This window comes from Halichoeres trimaculatus, unplaced genomic scaffold (assembly GCF_033239565.1).
Source record: "Halichoeres trimaculatus isolate MK-OKI-2021-1 unplaced genomic scaffold, fHalTri1.1 fHalTri1_scaffold_15, whole genome shotgun sequence".
NCBI classification, from domain to species: domain Eukaryota; kingdom Metazoa; phylum Chordata; class Actinopteri; order Labriformes; family Labridae; genus Halichoeres; species Halichoeres trimaculatus.
In genome coordinates this window covers 33,419,225-33,440,510 of record NW_027437193.1, presented here as the reverse complement: position 1 = coordinate 33,440,510, position 21,286 = coordinate 33,419,225, and the positions used below count along the sequence as shown (strand labels likewise).

The following is a 21,286-nucleotide window of genomic DNA, read 5'->3' as shown; positions in this document are numbered from 1 at the left end:
GGATGGCAGGCTGGACAAACAGCTGAGTACGGACTGAGGCTGATGGATAACTGGAGTAAAGACGGAGACTCAGGCAGGCTGCATTAACACCCAGAAATGTCTCGGTTCATCTGGATTAATCTGGTGCTGGACCCAGTGTTGGTGCTGCTTTAAATTGTTTTCAGTGAGTATGTGACTAAGCCCCGCCCCTCTAGTTACCTCTGCTGCACCTGTGCGCTCCCTGCTTCTCTGCTGGCTAAGTGTAGAGCAGACGGAGGAGTCAGGAATAGGTTTCTCCCTCCAGCTGAGGGGTTTCCCCGCTGACATGCCGGTGACGGACTGTGTCAAGTGACTCACCTATTTTAAAATCCCCCCGGGTTCTGTTTTTAAAGCTCTTGAACTTACAGCTGTCACTCCTCTGCCTCTAATCCCAAACTTCTCTTACCTTGCAGTGGAATCATCCAAACCAGGAGTCGCGAACTCTCCGTCAGCCAAAGGGGCCTTTTCAAATATGCCGCCAGTCAGAACGGCAGACACCAGCAGGACGGAGGACTGAAAATAGACGGATGAAGAAGGAGGAGGTGTGAAGGGAGGAAACAGAAGGAGCAGAGGGAAGGGAAAAAGCAGAGAGAGAAAGATGAAACTTCTACCATCACCCACCCACCCCCCTTGGGTGCCTGGGTGGGACCTGATTGGACCTGATTGGACTGGCGATGATTTGTGACTCCACTCAGAGTGCAGTGACAGCTGAAGCAGGCACTCACTGTTTGGAAAAGGGCCCCCGAGCCTCTCCATCAGGGTCAGAAATAACAGGAGGCCTGCAGAGGAGAGTGAATGGGAGGGAGTGTGAGACCTGGCATCTGTACTGCCCATAAATGCCTGTAATGTGTGTGTGCTCATCCAACTGTTCAGCTCCTTTGGAAGCTTTGAAATGCTGCAATAAAAAGCTTGTGCGCCGTCCAGCTGAGTGGAAGAATATTTGTTTCCTTGATGACCGTCCAGAGGACTGGAGGCAGGCTGGTATTTAGGATTGGACCCCAGGTCCGTTACTGTTGGTGGCATGAGTCTTTAATCCAGCTCCCACTTTCACCCACAGCATGAAGAACACATGTACGATCAGAGAAGTTACATAAAGAGGTTGAACTGCAGTGCACTTTAATTGAGCTGTTCAGCAGGTCAGTCACACCAATCAATGCCTTCCTGCTGCCGTCTGCTGCACACTGTGTCCCTCACACACCCGGCCCAGCCTCCGGTGGCACTGTTAGAGACCCGTACAGCCCAAGGACCGCTCCTTCGTTCCTCTGGTTCTTCTCAGCTTTCCTCTTACATAAAAATCCACCAAAACCCGTTTGGACAGAGGCCAGGGGTGTGCGTTTCTCACTGTCCTACACACTGATGAGTGTGTACCTGTGTGTGAGAGAGTGAGTGTGTGTGGGTGGGCTCTGGATGTGTTCGTAGATGCACTTTGAGCTGATGGAAGCCAACAGCTGCCTTACCATTTTACAGAGTGACGTGTTGGTGGGTGAGAAGGGCCGCAGCAGGAATGTGAAGCGCTCGGCTGTTCTCTCGCTGCCATGTCCTGGGAGAGCGCCTCTATTTATACCCGTCTGTCCATCGATCTGCTCAGATCTGTTTTTATCTCTCTGCTCACTGCTCCGTGCACCAAATCAGCTGGGTTTATTCCACAGCCACAGCAGAAGGGTACATATAGAAAATCCACTTTAATTCAAAGGCTCCTTAGAGCGGGCTGTTTCAGGTAATGGGAGGTGTTTATTTCTTAAAGTAAGGCCTTAATCTTTGTGTGGTTTCTGCTTTCATCAGTTTGAATTGTGTGTTTTATTTATGTCCCCACCATGACCCTGATGTAACTGGGCTCATGTCATGAGGAGCTGTTCTTTGCTGTAATGCATGGCACCACTTGTTGTCACTCTGAAATGACTCCTTGGTGATTGTCATTTCCCTGATCACAGCCAGTCAATGCTGAGGCTAACAGCTGAAGCTAACAGCTGATGCCCAGGCTAACGGCCAGTGTAGATGCTAACTGATGCCCTGTGGCCCTCACACCCTCACATTTCTTCGCTTTTCTCCGTTATAGACATTTCTGATGATTATTTGTTGCCCCATGAAGGAGACCTGTGTTTGATGAGCCTGCTGAGTTAGGTGACGCCAGCCTGGCAGCTGGGGGTGTAGGTTTGTGCAGGGGGCAGGCTTTGAAGTAAAGATGAACAAATATATGAACAACTTTTTTTTCAACTTTTTTCCTCCTATGTTATCTTTTTTTAACTCCAACAATCAATCTTTATACACATGCAGAGAAAACTGTTGGCTTCATAGGATAAAACTGTGGTGTCATCATGTTGGTCAGGGCTCAGGAGAGGCCACGCCTCCCTCTGTGCTCAAATGAAGTGTGTAACGTCAGTCGGATGATGATGATGAGGTGTCTCTTTGGCCTGGGGACAAAAGGGTGTCTCCAGATCCTCTGGTCTCTGGTTCCCAATCTCTGGGCAATGAATTCTGGTTTGTAGTTTCTAGTCTCTGGGCTCTTGGCTTTGGTCTCTGGCCTCCGGTTTTTAGCCTCTGGTTTTTTGTCTCTGGCCTCTGGGCTCTGATCTCTGGTCTCTGGCCTCCAATCTCTGGCCTCCCGCCTCTGGGGTCTGGTATCTAGCCTCAAGGCTCTGATCTCTGGCCTCTGGGCTCTTATCTCTGGCTTCTTGTCTCTGGGCTTTGATATCTGGCCTCAGATCTCTGGTTTCTGGCCTATTGTCTCCGAGTTGAAGAGAATGCAGGGTGCTGGATGAGCGGCTCACACTAAATGTCTCTGAGGAAGGGCACAGGCTGGAGTGAAGCCGTCAGTCACACCTGCCTGTGAGTGTGTGAGGGCTGTGGGTCTTTCAGGCTCTGATATGGGGTCAGAGGCTGGACATACATACATTCTCTACTTTAATTCATGTATAGTTAATCCAGATTCAACATGAGGCTTGGAGACCACAGAGCCATGTTTACAAGTGTGACTCATGTTTGGAGTTGTCATATGAAGAGTGTCTGCGAGCACAGGTGAGTGTGTGCAGCGTGCACCCTGCTGTGTTTGAAACCACAGACTGGGCTTTGAGCCGAACACTTCCAGCATGTGTTTCCATCTTTAACTGAAATCTTCAGACTAAAGATGATTGGTCAGCTCTTTGTCTCTCTGCTCAGACTCTGCTAACCTCAGGAAGAGGGTAAACAGAAAGGACAGAGCTGTTGATCTTGTTTCTGAATCTGTTTTTGACGTGAAGCTTCGAGCAGTTTGATGATGGAGGCTGTTGTAGAGCTGATGGTTGAGCTACATGTGGGCCATGCTGCATCTCATCATTCATTTTCAGAGGTTTTAACAGGTTAGTAGGTGTGCTTTTTCTTAGTTTGTGGTTGAAATTGTTTTAATCATTGTTAGATGTTCTAACCACAGGGCGTAAACAAACATCGAAAAAGAGTGTGACTGTTGCTTTTCAGAGGAGTGTCTGATGAGCTCCTGATTGGTCATATCTATTTAAATTTGAATATTTATATTTGAATGTGTAATATGTGAAGAAGTGGTGTGTGTTTCATTGAAAAAGTTTGTTAACTTTGGAAGAGGAAAGCCTCTCTGGTCTTAAACAGGCCTCCTGAGTGTCCTGAGTACCCCACGCGCCCTGTGAGCCCGGTGTACGCCCAGTCGGCTGAGGTCAGTGTGGTTGTCAGGGTGCAGTTTGTGTAAGGTCTGACTCAGTGAGGAGCTGCTGACAGGTTCGTTAGCTGCACTTTGGTTTGTTTAGTTTGTATTAGAGAAATGGACCCCACCTCAGCTCTATCAGAACCCCCCCCCCCTTATTTATTTATTTATTTATTTATTTGTTCATTTATTTAGAGAAACCCTCTTTCTTCAAAGATTACTGAATATTTATTGACATTAGCGTTCTTCAAAGCAGATTTATTAGCGTTCCTCAGTCATGCTGATGGGGCGAGGTGTTTGAAAAACGAGACAAAATCACTGAGTTTAGTCACTCAGGAAGACTACAACCCCACTGCCACTGGGACGCTGACATTGTTCCAGATATCACTTCAGGGATTGGTGCAGCCTAAATGACACAACATTCAGATGTTGTGTGGAATGTTTGCTGAAAAAATCATTTTGGTTTCTAGTTTTACTTTTCACCACTTCAGGCTGATCATTTCACATCTCTGAGATTACCTAGATTGTAAAGGATGTCAGGCTCAGTGCTCCCATGTGCATCCTGTTTGTTAGGAATGGGTATCTTTCCCATTTTAAACATACAGTACCGATGCCCAGTACCTGGCCATTGGTATCAGTACTCAACACTACCAATTTTCTGCACTTTTTGTGTGTTTAGTTTGTTTGATAATAAAATCTCAAAGTTTTTCAATTTAATATATTTATTTATTTCTCAATATTTAACCTTGCAATGCTGTGTTCATGTCCAGCATGGAAAATCACCTGCTCTCCCACTCGCTCACAGTCACAACCATGTGTTTAGGTACGGTTTGATTTTACGTGAAGCGGTACTCGGTGCTACAGATGGAATTTGGTTGGTACCTATAAAAAACTAAAAGTACCTACTTCGGTTCCCATCCTTGCTGTTTGTTGGCACGTTAGACCAGAGGACTTTCCAGAGGATGCCACTAGAGGGTGCCACTCAGAGATAAAACTTAAGCCAGTACTGTGTGAGACAGCCAAGGTCAGCCCCCCTGTGCTCAGCACTGCCCCCCACAGTTTTCAGTGGTACTACAATGTTTGGTCTGTATCTACAGTCACTGAACTACATCCAGACATACAGCTGGGTGGTGCAGCTTTTTCTGTCCCAGGTCTACTGCTGGCTCTCCTGCTGCCCCTGCTCTACTTCCTGAGAGACCCCAAACATAAGATGGTTGAACAAAGAAGACTGGTCCATGTATTCCCTCAGAAAGACCCCCCCCCACCCACACACACGCACACACACACACACACACACGCACACACACACACACACACACACACACACACACACACACACACTTACACACACCTGCCTCCAGCTCCAGACAGCTGAGGACAGAGGCAGCTGAACACCACCTTTCTTTGGGGCATGAGTCCACAGACCAGGGTCATGGGGGCTGCATTCAGGTCTTCTCATACCGGACTTCAAGTTTGAGTTTTTAAAAGTGTTTAAATTCATAGAGAAGTGTGTGTGTGTTTAAGTGCTGACAGATTTCATGTAAATAAAAAGATGTGTGTGAGCTTTTTAGAATTTACTGTCCAGCACTGAGTGGGTTTAACACTCAGAGACTGGTTTTCAGTTTGCAGTAAATTGTGCCAGGAAGTGACCTTTTAAGACTGAATGACACTAGAAGCCATTTTGTGGTTACCAGCCTGTTGGTTGATGCTTTTTGCTTGTTCATTGTAGTGATTGTATCACAGAAATGTAAAATATAAGTTCTTTTTATTGTCTTCACTGAATAGTGAAACCTGAAGATCAGAGCTATGGCGCGGGACCTGGCTCAAGCGAGTGTTTCGTCATGGTTTGAGAAAAAGCTTTAGATTAGCAGCTCGGTGTGTCTGCAGAAAGTGTTGACCTTATTTACTGGGACAGGGAGAGGGTTCAAAGGTCAACATTTAGTATGGAGGGTAAGCTAAGTTAAAGGTCTGGTCAGAGCAGAAGATCTGCTCTTCCCTCAAATTTATCATCAACACCCTGTCAGAGCCGTGCCTGCTTTAGTGTGACCATTTGGGTACAGAGAAACTGAGACTTGGCAGAAGAGACTTCATAAAATAACTCAACAGGGACAGATACAGTGAAACCTAGACTCAGCAGGGACAGATACAGTGAAACTGGGACTCACTACCAGTAGTGATCTCTTTTGCTTGATGCTGCCCCCTGGTGGTGTTAAGTAGCTGGGAGAAGTGTAAATGTGACTTAAACCACTGACTGAAAGCTGACCAGAACAGGCAGGATCACAGATAATGCTTCAGAAATAAATGCTTCAGGGGGGTTACCCTCACCATGCTATACTCTGATTGGATGATGAAGAAATAAGGCAGTCATTTGTAGAGAAAGACAGGGAGGGAAAGAGGATGTAGTGATTAAGATTTCCAGGTGAACAGAATGTGAGCGTCTCTTTCTCGTCTGAAGGTTTTTTGTATATTAATAAATGAATGTAAGTGAAGAAGAGGCTCACCTTCATCTGAGTCATCACAGTCCTCGCAGAGTCCTGACAGATCAGCACACAGTTTTTCTGAATGTGTGTGAATGAAATAAGCTCTCATATTTCCCTTTAACGCTCTTGTTTCTACAGTTCTGCCTGATGTGCCAACAGTTTGTCCCTCCTGACAGTACAGTGAGTGACAGGGTGAGGATGACAGGGGGAGGATGACAGGGTGACAGGGTGAGGATGACAGGGTGAGGATGACAGGGGGAGGATGACAGGGTGAGGATTACAGGGTGAGGATGACAGGGAAAGGGTGACAGGATGACAGGGTGAGATGACAGGGTAAGGGTGATGTCTTACCGCTGTATAATGTGTTTGCTGTTGAAGGCCTGTTTCCTTCAGGGCTGGACTTTGAACACTCTGCCCGGCTGCTGCTGCTGGTCATACTCTGCACATGTGGTTGGCGCTTGTTGCACCATACAGCCTTGTTGTTTTATGGAAGTTGTTTTATGGAGATGAATAAAAATCCTGGGTTTACATTTCAATCCTGCCTTGTGTATTTTTTGTATCTCAAACACAAACATGGACTCGAACTGATCTGATCTCATCCTCTCGACTGTGCAGTGGCAATGGGCGCCCAGCGTGTGGTGCTGTGTCCAGCAAGCCAGCCTGAGGATGCAGATAAAGGACTCAGCATTTCTCTTTCTTCCCTCCCTCAGGTTGAAGTTTTAGTAGAAGCATGGTTCCCTGAGTCACAGAAAAACATGCTTTCTCTCCAGCGTGTAGTTCTTTTTCTGGTCCCCGACAGGCAGCGTAGTTTTCTATTAGAGACATCTAAAGTGTGAAAGTTGGCTCAGGTCTCTTTGGACTAAAATAGTCCTGATGGCTGACAGCTGCTGGCCTGCCTGGAGACTGCAGCACAGGCCTGGGGCTCTCAGAGACCAGGTTTCAGTTACATTACTCTGAGCAAGAACTGTGAAACAAGTTTCTGAACCAAAGGCCGGGGAAGAGGTTTCAGTCAGAGAGCTCATGCTCACTGAAAACATAAACTCAGCGGTGATTAACCCTGCCCTCAGTCTGTTAAAGCTCCTGTCAGAATATTTGCTCTGATGTTGGCGCCCTCTGTGGACAGAGTCATATCCTTTACAACTTAAATTTACACCTGCTCCCTTTCAGTCTGGGAACAGTCAGTTTTATTGTTAATGCTCTGAACAAGCTTCACCATTCATTTCAATCTGTTTCAGAACAACTCAAACTTCTCTCTGAGGAGCTGTGACACAAACCTGTGACACAAACCTGTGACACAAACCTGTGAACAGCCATCTCAGTGTTGATTTACAAAGTTAAACTCTCAGGGCTTGACATTAACACCCACTAACTCCTCACTTTGGCAGGTGACACTGCCACTACTACCAGCCACTTTGGGGGTTGAATTATTTGATTGTAGTTTCCTGAAACAGCATCTGAAATACTACACCAATTTCCAATGAGACTATGCCACTACAACTCCCATGAGCACTGCCTGCACACAGTGGGTGCTTCTCAAAGCTCCAAAGTTCCATCCACGCCTCCTCCACTCGCCTCCTCCACTTGCGTCTTAGTCCCGCCCACCAGAGATGCATGCCAGAGACACGAGGAAACGAAGAGAGGAGAGAGGAGACGAGGAGGTTCATTTTATGAGCATTGAGATGTCCTCTCCTCCGGAGCGTCACATGACGTCAGTCTTGGAGTGATGGCGGCCTCACAGCTGGATAAACCGGTCTGAACGCACGGGAGAAACTAAATTAAGGAAAATAATGTAAACAACAGGGCGCTCGACCACGGAAAATTCATATTCACTTTTAGATCAGTTTAACATGAATATGTTTATGAATGAAAAAGAAAAATGTCACGTTTTCCCAGGCCCAGAGTGATAGTTTTTAATTCTTATGTTGGGGCCACTTTGTGTTCATAAATAATGTGTTTATTCTGCTATAAGCACTGCTTAGCGCACTGGTGGGACAGGAGGAGAGAGAAGAGGAGCTGTCTGCAGCGGTGCCTTTCATCCATTACGCGCACGCAGAGGGACAGAGGTGAAACTGTTGCTGTATCAGCCAATGATGGCATGATCTCACACCCATCACTGATAAAACAACAGTTTGCTACTGTATGACAATTGCGTGGTTATGTGTTATTTTTAAAGGCATTATTGAACTGGCTGGAGTGAGCCAGTGGAGCGCGCAGTCAGCTGACCCGAAGCCTTTCAGTTTCACTTAAAGCCTTGTTGTCTGTTGTCCGGTCTCTGGGGCTCTTTCTAATTGTCTGTTTTCATCCTCGGTGAGAATGAATGTTGTAATCATCCAGGTAAATATCAAACATGTTTGAAAATTATCGGGGCGGCTCCGACGAGTCTGTGAGACGATCGTGGGGCTAAAGATTCATCTGTTAACCGCTCACACTAGAAGATAATCTTCGCCGAACGTCGGGGCTGATTTTAGTCTCCGACCAGATTTCTTCCCTGATTGTGGGGAGGACCGAATCTGGGTTAAATCGGGCGAGAATGCTGAAGTGCGAGCCCGGCTTTACACTTAAACAGCGTATCTTGCTCCATGGTGCTCACGTTTCACACATGTGGACAGCTGACGCTTTGTGGCCGGCTCTGATACGTCACAAGGGGGCGTGTCTGTCAGTGAAAAGACTTCCGCGAAGCCTGCACTTGTGTTTCCTCGATTATGCCTCCTCCAGCTCAGTCTCCTCTCTCCTCTCTCCTCTCTCCTCCGAGCACATTTGGCGCTTTGGAATGTCCTCCAATATGGCTGCTCACAAAGTACTTCCGGTGTCGCGGGGGAGAGAGGAGATAGGAGACTGCATTTTGGCACATTGGGAAGCACCCAGTGTTTGACCATTGGTCCATTCAGAGAAACTGGTCACATGAGGAACAATATTTGAAGCTCCTAACATACAAACACTTATCAAAGTTATGTGTAAAAAGTTCACTCTGGAAATACTGTAAACAAACCAAATCACCCTAAATGAACGAGACTTATTGTCCAGTGTGACTGAAATTTATTGTTTTCCTCTTCACAACACCTTTTTGGCTGATACGACTTCAAAATATGGAGAATTATACTGCGGGGTGACTTACAGTCCAGCATGTCGCAGTCAGCTTTAATCATATTAAACATAATTATCCAACTAAATTATGGCTAGTGGAAATGCTGAGTGGCTAGTAACTCTGGGAAACCTCCAGCCACTTTGGCTGAAAAAGTTCACGTCAAGCCCTGGTTACTGTCATGAAGGCACCTCCACTCCAGGCCCACAGAGGTCATCAAAGCAGGAACTGACAGAGCAGTGAGGCAAACAGGGGCACTGGGTGGTACAAACATCAAAGTGGATCAGAGCCAGTATCCTGGTTTTAGTTTGACCTGGATTTAGGAGCAAGGATGACACATCCAGTTCCTCCTGGCCCCCCTGCAGGCTCCTGTTTCTCATCATTTGTGAATAATCTTCATGCACTCACTCAGGAGCACACAGCAGAGTATCATCCCTGTAAAGTCAAGTTGTTAGATCTAGAGCTGTGATCATGAGGACAGAGCAGAGGAATCACACACACACGCACACGCACACAGTGCTAAGGAACAGTAGGAAGGTTTGACAGCAGGAGCCAGGATTGAACCCCCAACCTTTAGACTGAACGAGCACAACTCCAGCCAACAGATGGTGATTGCACTGCTGTACTAGACCAGAGCACACGCTGCAGCGACACCTGTGGCCAGAGTCAGCACTGTTTTTCACAGAATGAAGTCTCCCAACAACACCGGGGCCCGTGATCTCAGAGCTTCAAAGAGTCCTCAAAAACACCAAAAGACCAACTCTGAGAGCTTATTTCCTCCTGGGTGTCTTTTGAAGGTCCCATTTTCTCCTTTTTCAAAAATCCAAAAATGGAGTCTGAGAGCTTCTCCACCCTACACAGTGTCTTTTTAAGAGCCTTTTGAGTGTCAGGGAGTTGTCCAAATTAAAAAAAGCACAAGGGTTGTTCTTTTTTATTATTATTATTATTATTTTTTGATAATAATGACCTGGAGTATCAAAAACACCAGAAAATAAACCCCAGCAGCATATATTCTCTGCTTGTGTTTTTAAGAGACTTAGGCATGTCTCTGGTGTGATTTTCAAGATTTTTAGCTATGGGCTAAACTTTGGGGGAAAAAACATGAAGGGTTAGCTGATGTTTTTTGATCTAAATTTCCCAAGGTTATAAAAATACCAAAGAAAGGAACACTTTTTTTTTTTAGCTTATTTGCCCCTTGGTTATCTTTTCAAGAGCGTATCCAGTGTGTAAGAAAGGCATTCAATCAATCTTTATTTATACAGCACCAAATCACAACACACATCTTAAAACACTTCCCAAAACCATGAACAAGTCTAGCCCCCTCCAACATCAAGACAAGATAAGGAGTCTGAGCTCATCTTCAAAAGCATACTGCAGGTTAGAGACAAAAGCTAATAAATTGATAGTAATAAACCTAAAAGTTATATTTTGAAAGAATTTCTAAACTATAAACCACAGGCTCTCCTGGAGACATTTTAGTACGGGTTTTTGTACTTCCTCATTAAAAACTGTGATTTGAAGGTGACGTCACAGAGGGGCGTCCCTCTGCTTCTGTTTAAAATTAAAAAAAAAAACATGGATCAGACTGTCACTCCTGTCAATGAAGAGGAAGAAATTCTGTATTTCTATCCATATGATGGTCCTCAGGGTTATATTTATGAGCCTGTTAGGGAACAGGACAGGATCAGGAGGAATAACGGCCGTAGGAGAGCAGAGGAGTTGTGGTGTGAGGAGAACCAGAGGAGAACAGAGCAGGTGTCCCGCTGAGTGAGCGCTGTTAGCTAGTGATATGTAGCCTAATTCTGTGTTCACATCAGCATGTTTTTAGTTTAAATCAGATACACTGACTTGAAAAATGAGTAGTAGGTGTAAGAGCTGATCTCAAAGCAACGCGCTTTGAGCCGTCATGATAAAGCCCATAGAGAGAAAGACAGAGAGGTCTATCAGAGGTCTATCAACTGATCCAGAGTCAGAAAACCAAGACTTAGCTACAGTGCTCAGCTCACGTTTCTATAGGGTTGAATCTCAGGCTGAATCTCTGACAAATCCTTGTTTACTTCCATCACTGGGAGCCGGGCTAGGAGCTGCTGCTGCCAGTGAAGCTACAGTTGTCTGACAGGACGGCAGCCGTGTTAGTCTCACCCAGACCTGGCTCCAGTATCCAATCCTGAACTCCGTCTGCAGTTCGTTTTTAGTTTTTTTGAGAACATTAAAATTAGGGAGCAACAAAGGGGAAAGGCTTTTCAGAGGAGGGAGGCAGCTGCCCCCCCTTACCTCCCTGTAGATCCACCCCTGGTCCAGATCTTCACCCACTCCTTCCAGCTGAAAGGTGGGGGCTTGAACTGGTTCCAGGCTCTGCTCTGTGAACTGTCAGTATGTCAGTGTGAGAATAACCAAGGTCAGATGGCATCAGTTTCAGGCAGAGGGAGCCTGTAAGTGGAAACTGTGTCAAACCTCAAACATCTCCTGCTGCTCACGGACGCTCACATTTCACAGGTCATCACTTCTGAGGGCATGAATACTCTGAGGCCTACGTCTGGATTCTTCTGACCACAACCAGGACACACTGACTACCTGAGGAGCACAGAGTCTGAAACACGGGGTCTGGGACAGAGAGTGTTACAGGGTCTGAAACAGGGTCTGAAACAGGGTCTGAAACAGGGTCTGAAAAACAGAGACTGTAACTAAGGGTCTGAAACAGGGTCTGAAACACAGGGTCTAAAACACGGTGTCCAAAACAAAGGGTCTCAAAAAAAGGGGTCTGAACCAAGGTCTAAAACAGATGGTCTAAAACACAGGGTCTGTAACACAGGTTCTAAAACAAGGTCTGAAACAAAGGGTCTAAAACAGAGGGTCTGAAACTTAGTGTCCAAAGCACAGGGTCTCAAACACAGAGTGTAGTGGCAGACACAGTGTGTCCCAAATCGTATACTTCCATACTCAAATACTCAAAATTTTGAGTATACTGCGTCAAAATGAAAAACAGTATGCATAGTATGCGAAAAATGAGTATGCAAAAGTACCAGGATGATGTACTCAAATCGGCCCGGATTTTGAGTATGCAGCTGTGGACACTTAACGCACTCATTTCCTCCTCTGGCAGCAATGTATAAATGTAACTTATTGATGTTGTTTTTTACACGTGTTGTTTCCACCAAGCACCATCAGCTGTTGACGTTGTGTATATGGTGAAATTTGTTTTTGTTTGTTTTGTTCTGCGAATGATAGGCTATGCCAGTGTTTCTCAAATCTCGTCCTGGGGACCCCCTGCCCTGCATGTTTTAGATGTTACCTGACTCCAACACACCTGATTCAAATGATCAGCTCGTCATCAAGCTCTGCTGGAGCCTGATAACGAGCCATTCATTTGAATCAGGTGTGCTGGAGTCGGGTAACATCTAAAACATGCAGAGCAGGGGGTCCCCAGGACCAGGATTGAGAAACACTAGGCTATGCTAAAGCTAGTTGAGCTAACAGCTATCTCAAATGCCAAAACTCATTGGGCTAACAGTTACGGGGGCCCTAGCATTACCTGGTGAACCAGGTAAATATAATAACAAGCGGGTTAGACCCTGCACAGTGAATACATGACCAGAAGCACCACTCGGACATTTAATTTGTGGATGTATTTTAACTGCCACAGCGCCCCGGTAGCGCTCTTGGAAGCTTCAGCCAGCTGCACCGACCCCCGTTAATAAACTCTACACAGCTGATCATGTTATTAGCTGTGTTTAATATACTACTGAAAAGGCTTTGAAAATTTGCTGGCAAATAGTGGCGGTATTTGGCGGAAACTCGCTGGAAGCCGGTCACAATTAGTCGTAGAAGAAGAAGAGGTCGTCATCATGTCATCATTCCCGGTAAGTACGGCGCTCGGCAGTATGCGATTTGGGGCAGCACTACACCCTCAAAATGTGCGCACTAAGCCAGTGAGTATGTAGTATGCTTAGTACACTCAATTTGAAAATTTTGAGTACACAGTATGGAAGTATGTGATTTGGGACACACTATCAGTGTCTAAAAATGAGGCTCTGAAAGACACTCTCTAGACAGGATTTGAAACTTAGGGTCTAAAACACAGGGTCTCAAACAGGGTTTAAAATCAGTGTCTCAAACTCATGGTTTAAAACAGGGTCAAAAACAGGGTCCAAAACACAAGGTCTAAAACAAAGGGTCTGAACCACAACAGAGGGCCTGAAACAAAGGGTCTAAAACAAAGGGTCTGAACCACAACAGAGGGCCCGAAACACAAGGTCTAAAACGAAGGGTCTGAACCAAAGGGTCTTGATGAACACAGGGTTTTAGACACAGGGTCTGAAATACAGGGTCTAAAACAGGGGTTCTGAAGTACAAGTTAGGTCCGGATAAATGTTTATATTTCCTAAGACTTAATGCACTTAAAAAATATTTTATGTAGCGTACTCTTAAACTGTGATATTACTTTTTGATTTGAGTTCTTGTAGGCAGAGAAAATAGCCTTTGAATTTGGTACCGTCTGTCCCTGTTAGCGCCTATTTCCCCGTCACCATCGATTACAGTCTGTGTCTTACTGAGGGAGAGGAGACAACTTTCTACTGTATCTAATGTCCTTAGTGGTTACATAGAGCTCATACAACCCCACTTAAAAAAACTGAACTATCCCTTTAATGTGGCAGAGGGTTATAGTGTACTGAGAGTATGTAGAGGGCTGTTTTAGGATTGAGCCGTGGAGATTCACTCACAGAGACTCACTCAAGGTTCTCACTTATAAAGACTCACTCAGAGGGACTCACACACAGAGACTCACTCAGAGGGGCTCACTTATAGAGACTCACACAGGGTTTGCGTTAACTTTGTGCTTCCTCTGTCCTATCTCTTCCATGACACCGGAAGTACCTTCTTAATCGCCATTTTGAAAACTGTCCCAAACATAGACTGTATAAAACATGGACGTAGTCTCGCCGACATCACCCGTCTGTTCCTGAAACGGAAAATGAAGCACATCAGCTATAGCGGCCATATTGGTAGTGGCAAGGGCTTCGCCTACAGACATAGGGCGCCAGCCGTCACGTGACCCTCAGCTGTGCCTCTTATTGGGGGAGCTTGCGTTCTTAATATCCTCTGAACGGCCGTGTTGGAAAAAAATTCACCTGTGAGTGTGACTCCATGATGGAGGGGGGAGTGTGTAGGGGGCAGTTTAAAAAAGGCCCGCCGCTGAATGAAGTTCACTTCATCAGGGTGTAGGGTATAAATACAGCTTTGGGACAGAAACTTCCCTCTCTCAGGCAGAAACAGATAATCAAATAAAAAAAGAAAATAAAACATAGAAAATACAAAAGAAACTTACTCCCACGCTTCTCTGGCTGCATTTCTTTTTTTATTAAAGAGTTTTTCATGTTTCACTCTCGCTTGAATGAATTCTTTTGTTTTTGTGACCGTCCCTGTAGATATTAAACTCTCAAATAAACACAAACTGTCTGAACAAACGCAAGGCAGGCCTTAATCAATTAACCTGTGGCTCTGCGAGGGCACGCAAATGGAGGGGTAGTGGGTAGAGCGATTGTGTAGGGGTCGGTTTGAAAAAGGCCCATAGAGACTTGCACACAGAGGTTGTTTCCCAAAGCTCAGGTACCTTGCCTTGCCTTTGAAGGCAGTGCCTTCAAAGCCACTTCCTTCCAATCCAAGGCAAGTGTCCTGCCTCTGCTCAAAAGGAGATGCTAATGGAACAGCCTACAAAGGCATGTTTTACCATCAGATTCCTGTCACAAATTTTTGTGTAATTGGAGTTACATTGTCTCACGTAACATGTGTTGCACTGTGGACAGTGCTTGAAAAGTTGAAACATGGGAGTAGACCGTATGCTCAAGCGGCTACAAATATTATTACGTGAGTGACACACAAAAGAGTCAAGTGTTGGACATGGTATAGGTTGTTATTTTCAGAGGTGTATTTTGTTACTTACATTTGATTTGGAATTTACCGCGCCCCTCCGCTGGAGCGTCTCTGTAGTGCGTCTTTTCCTTCCATTTTATTCCTTTTTCATAGATTTGTGCGTTGTGTGTATATGGGGTATTTACAGCCATGGCAAGGCAGCGAAGGATACACCTGTGTAACCTTGGTCAATTAGCCACATGCTAACCAAAGGAGGACATATGCCTCCGGAGGACATGAACATTGGAACAGCACTTGGGCAGCGGCTGATGATGTGGTTGCCTGCCCACGCCCACATCAGACCAAGGCAAGGCAAGGCACCTGGGCTTTGGGAAACAGCCCATGACTCACTCAGAGGGACTCACTTTTAGAGACTCACACACAGAGACTCACTCAGGGATTCAGGGACAGCAGGAAACTCTGTCTGAGTGTTTAATGACAGCAGCATCTGTTGAGGGACCTCAAAGGAGACTTCATTCATTCATGGCAAAATGTGGACAGACGTTGCACACATCAGCTTAACACTCAGAGAGACTCACACAGACAGACTCATTTATTTTACATCCCTAAGACATCTTATTTTCCATCTGCTGAAGTACGTGAAGAGCAACCGTTACACAAAATTTCAAGTAATAAAGTATTTCATGAAGTATTTATGACTGTGAAGTCATGGCGCCCTCTGGTGGCTTAAAAAAAACAAGCCTTACCCTCATTCAGAAAGAGGCCCTGAATGTGGCAGGGTAACAGAGATGTGATGATCAGCTCTCAGGTCCTATCTTTAAAAACTGACATTCAACAAACCAGAAGGACACTCTGAAGACATGAGGTCAAAACAGATGGAAACTTTAATCTGCGGGAACATGGGGGGGGAGGTTAAAGCATTAAATACTCATGTGCCCAAAGGACAGTTTCTGGTACAGAAGCTCACAGCAGACAAACTTGGTTATGTTCATGTCAGTTGTGAGAGGGATCAGGCAGTCTTTTGTTTTCTTCAGCTCTGTACTCACACAGCCTGTCTCACCACTGCAGGGTGAGGGTTAACCCTAACCCCTAACCTTTGGGGACGCTCCCTCAGCATTTTGGACCAACTCTTCATAAAACGTCACAAAACAAGGCTCAGAGGGCCCCTGGAAGCCCTGTCTGGATGCGGTACCATGGTGTGGACATGACTGACCCTGATCCTCCTCAGCTGTCCTCAGGTCTGTTTAGATCCTCAGGGTGGAAGCTAAAGGGCTTGTCGTAGCCCATCAGGTGGTTGTAGTCCTGAGGGATGGGAAACAGGTCAGGGTTCACCAGCAGTCCCTGGTCTCCTGCATAGAGGGTAGTGAACATCTTAGAGACGTTGGGGACCCGGACCTGCTTCTGGTGAAATATGCTCTTCTTCTCTGTGAGAAAGATGCTGTAGGTGATGGCGGTGTAGGTGTCTGTGTCCGGCTGGTGGTACAGGCGCACTACGTAGCCTCTGGTGACGAGGTGGAGGAGGACTGGAGTGAGGAAAGTGAAGAAGCCGATGACTCCGCAGAAGGCCGCCTGCAGAGCGAAGCTCTTCACCCCCAAACCGGTCTTCAGCAGGATGTGGGGCATGAGGAGGAGGCTGGCCCCGCTGCTGCTGTACGAGAAGAGCTTCACTCCTGGTGGGTCAGACACAGACCAGATCAGACACAATGAACCAAATCCTTCCTCTGTAGCCTACTGGTCTATATACAGCACGAGTGTGCTCACAGCTTCTTACTAGGGCTGGTTAACCTGTCTGATTTCCAAATTTAATTCCACTATGATTATTGGGGAGCGGGTTTGATTATGAGACGATTTTTGATTATTGATTCCCAATATTTGATTCTCTATTAGCGATTATTGATTTTCCATTTGTCAGTGACCCAAAATTAATGCACCATTTAAAAAACAGTTGCTGAGTTACAACTCTTTTATTAAAAGTAGTGCTGTCAGGCGATTAAAAAAAATAATCTAATTAATTACAGGATTTGTAATTAATTAATCTAATTAATCGCATTTTAATTTTCATATCTGCTTATGGTCCCAAAATAAAGAATTTGAATTCCAGGACATTAAAATTACATTAAAAGACATTAAAATACATTTAAAAATAAGGTGGGAATATATACAACACATTTTTAGGTACCCTGAGGCATAAGGAACAAATGAAAAAAGTGTTATGGTTCTATCTTTACAAAATCTACACATTCCTGCACCTAAGATAAGCTGATTTGATTTTTAGCACGGTTTTGGCTTCTGTCACATTTTTAATAGAGGACTCATTTTTCACTGCAATATGAACTTCTATACTTCTATGAGGTCAGGAGAACCAGGGCTAAAGCCTAAAAACTGTGAGGAACTATGTACAAAACACTTTTTTCAAGTCTTGGGTCAAAGAAAAGTTAAGTATTTTCAGTTTTACAAGCTCTGAACACACAAACTGTTGCTCATTGGTGCAGAGCAGCCCCAAGCTGAAACATGACACCAGGAAGATGGAAGCAAATTTTTAAAGAATTTCTTAGATTTAAATACAGGACAAATATTGATAACTCAAGGCTTGTTTAATGCAGTAAAGAGTGTAGAATTATCTGTTTTTTACTGAATTGAGCTAGAGGAAACGGTTGATTTTCTGCAGATTTTCTGCAGATTTTCACAAAGGATGTGTGAATAAACGAGACGTCCCCAAAAATGACTCTCACTTCCCCTGTTAAAAGCATGTTGCTGACGTCCTGTGTGATACATTAAGGGACCATCGGAAATTTGAAAATATGACAAGAACACCACTTTTTCCTAGTAGGGCAAACGGTTTGTAAATGCCAGACATTTGAAAATAAGTGTGTCTTTGAACGCCCCGCGGGTTTGGGATCCAGATTATTTTTTATGACGCGTTAATTTGCGGTGTAATTAATTAATCTAATTAACGCGTTAAAATGACAGCCCTGATTAAAAGTAACTCGAAGCACTCTCTAGTGTACTTGTTGCTTCAGATTTTTTATTTTTATCTTTTAAAAATGCAGCTTTTGAATTGTGTGTTCACACCTGTGTAATGCCTTGGACCTACATGACAACTGAACTTAAATGGAAAACATGTTGTAGGCTTAATAGTAGAGATGCACTGATACTGATCCTGGTGTTGGATATCGGTGTATCGATGCCCTCCAAAGCTGGTTTGGTATCATTGGGAAGGAGCTGCTCCAAGCAAACAGCTCTCTGCTCTTTTTCACCAGTGCTCTTGGCTTGAATTGGTGCATGCCTATTTAATAGCTTATAAACTGTAGAACGCAAGAGTAAACTAGGGGATCTAAACCAACTCTACCGAGATGGTGCGAGACTACAAATGTACATATAAAACAATAACTGACTGTCTTGTGATTTTCCCTTGTCTTGAAATGTTTATTTTGTCTCAGACTGGATTACAGCTTCTCTTGACTTCAATCATCAAAACTAGAGAGGAATCAATCCAGTGACCCGCAAGGCTCAGCAGAAAACACGGGAAAAACATCTATTGTCAAACTAATGTCATCCTGTTTGAATCACCCCACATGTTGTCACAGACTATGCTATACAGCTCCAGTGAGGCAAGATGAGAGACCAAATATTTGAATGTCAGGACACAGCACGTGTGCTGTCTTTAAACTAAAGCAATTCACAGTCTGGTTTCAGAAATAGTGTCAGACTAGTGAGCACTCTGTGTTTGTTTTTGTCTGGTTTCAAAAAATAGTGTCAGAGTGAGCACTCTTACACACTGTAGACAATCTTTGACATTTGTTTTAGCTAGTAGCTTTGTCTTAAGTCCAGTTCTAACCCCACTGTTAATGTATTTAGCTCCATAATGCTCCTGTAAACTGCACTGATCTAGACCAGACCGCTCTGTGGAAACAGGGTTTATGACTCCTCAGCCGGAGAGCTGTGGGTCTGAGAGCACAGGTAGTAACCAGAGTTAAACTGTTGTTTATGGTAGTGACATGAATCTTTTTGGAGATCACGGACGCTAACACTGTCTCTTTAAAATGATACTCCGGTATGGAACAATTGGGTCCTATCACAAGGTTTCGGGCAGAAATAACCCCTACAGCAGTGATTTTGTGCAGCAGAATCACTTTAAGGCATGATGAAACCATGAAGGTTACTGACCTCTCACTGCCCGGCCCAGATTGCCAGTGTACACCAGCCGTCCATCTGGGGAAGGAGTCACTGTGGACACACACCTGCTGATAGATGGACAGAGGAACTGTACCTATACACAGAGACAACACACACACACACACACACACACACACACACACACACACACACACACACACACACACACACACACATACAGATTGAAAGGATATGTAAATGGAAGTCCAGGCATGATGAGCAGGAGCCTGTCACAAAGCAAGTACAGTCTGACCCTGAAGGTCAGCTTGCTACGCTCAGGCTCAACAGAAACCTGTTTGACACAGTTTCTGACACCTCAGTCCAGTGAGAGTCATCAAAAGGACAGTGTGAAATCTAACACAGCTCAGAGACCTGAAGGCAGAAGCAATCGATTTGAGAGTAATGTCAGAGACTAATGCTAACTTATGTCTTCGGAGGCTGCAGTGTAAGTTGAAGAACAGTTACGTCACAGCGGTGCATCGAAGGCTGTCCCATTTTACAGGCTCCTCTAAATCTGGCCTGCTTTTCAGGTGCTGCAAAGGAGGATCCAGTGAATCCTTCTCAGTCTCACAAGATTCTTTGTGCACTAATGCCAAAGATAATGGACACGGCTGAACTTGTGTATTATCCAGTTATGGATGATTTCTGGCAACAACTATGATTTTATTCCTGAAAACAGTGATTAAGGTTTTGTTTCACAGTGGAAAATATGCTGTTTGGGTTTGTTCAAAGTAATACACAGAGGAGAAACACTTGTTCTTTATAAATATTGCTATTAATCTAAAACTATAGCAGCTTGCACTTTATCCAACAATCCCCTTGGCCCCTGTTCATATACCGATAATGTACGGTTATGCATGACTCTGTTTTATGACGTGATTGTGGTTCCATACTCCATCAAAAAAATAATAATAATAATAAAAGATAAACTGAAATAGTAAGAATTGTAATGGAACAAAAACCCATTCTGTTTAAAGTGCTTTTTTGGTTTACTTGTGTTTTAAAAGTTTGTCGTACCAAATTTATGTGACGTCAGTAATGTGAGGGCTGCGCTGCGTGACGTCGAGGGTGACAAACAGGAAATGTTCCGTAGACCGGACGGTCTAAATTCAGTTCAGCCTCTGTGGTCTATGCAGCCCACGAAGGCTGGTATCTGCCTCCGTTGGCTGCAGACCCTGAACTGGGACACAGCTTTAGTCTGCAAACATGCCAGCTAAGGAAAAGGGCGCTAAGGGCTCAGAAAGTCAGCGCGAGAGCCTCACAGACTTCACAGGCATGCGCCTTTAAGCCAGTGAGTGTGTGGACACTGACATTAGTACACTGTCACTCACCTTGTTACAGGAAAGGATCGACCTTCTGCCCGCGTGCAGCTGCTTCTCTGTCCACACACAGCGCGCGCTGAGCGGGAGAGGTCGGGGCCGCGCGGGCCCGACTGTTGCGGTAAAGTTCACGGTCTGAGGGAGAGCGCGGGGTCTGAACCTGCGGAGAACATTCAGTGACAACATGTTTCATCTGGTCTCTGCTCCGGTCTCTGAAGTCTGCAGGATTACCAGGACCCCCTTCTTCCTGCTTTCTGCTTCTTCTGTTATTTTCAAAGGCAGTTGGAGCAGCTTAACAACACATCAGCTCCACCTACTGAGCTGGAGTGTGCACAGGAAATGTCAGGCAGAAAATAATTTAATCACACTGAGTTCTATAACTAAACCTTTTTCTCTCCCACAGTGTATGACCTCAGCAGTTAGTTTCTCAGCTGTCTGATGGTTAGACCTCTAAAGGAAATACAAAAAGTCTCTCCTCATCATTTTATGGAGTGATACATGTGCACACAGTGAGCATGTTCCTGTCAGGGGCTTGTCCACTCCTGATCCCAACAGGAGACAGGATTTTAAGGTGGGTTTTAGGACGAAAATGTGTAAAACTTTAAAGCTGGTTAAATGATGCAACATTTGGATCCTTTAGTGTTTGTACTTTTGTTAATATTTACCTGTTTAACCATTACAGTGTGATAAA

At 45.0% G+C, this 21,286-nt stretch overlaps 2 protein-coding genes across 2 annotated transcripts in view; one reads left to right on the top strand and one right to left on the bottom strand.

The window, feature by feature from the left end:
- Positions 1-6,683, top strand: part of LOC141804107 (junctophilin-1-like) — a 42,844-nt gene extending 36,161 nt beyond the window's left edge. The window contains exon 7 of the mRNA XM_074688379.1: positions 432-6,683. The gene's annotated coding sequence lies outside the window, so the exon portion shown is untranslated. The remainder of the gene's footprint in view (positions 1-431) is intronic.
- Positions 6,684-15,837: 9,154 nt separating this feature from the next.
- On the bottom strand, positions 15,838-20,857 carry tmem70 (transmembrane protein 70). The gene is made up of 3 exons (XM_074688892.1): positions 20,608-20,857; positions 19,268-19,370; positions 15,838-16,770 (listed from the first exon to the last, which is right to left on the bottom strand). The coding sequence occupies exons 1-3, from the start codon at positions 20,779-20,781 to the stop codon at positions 16,325-16,327; spliced, it is 723 nt and encodes a 240-aa protein (XP_074544993.1). The 5' UTR covers positions 20,782-20,857; the 3' UTR covers positions 15,838-16,324.
- Positions 20,858-21,286: the final 429 nt, after the last annotated feature.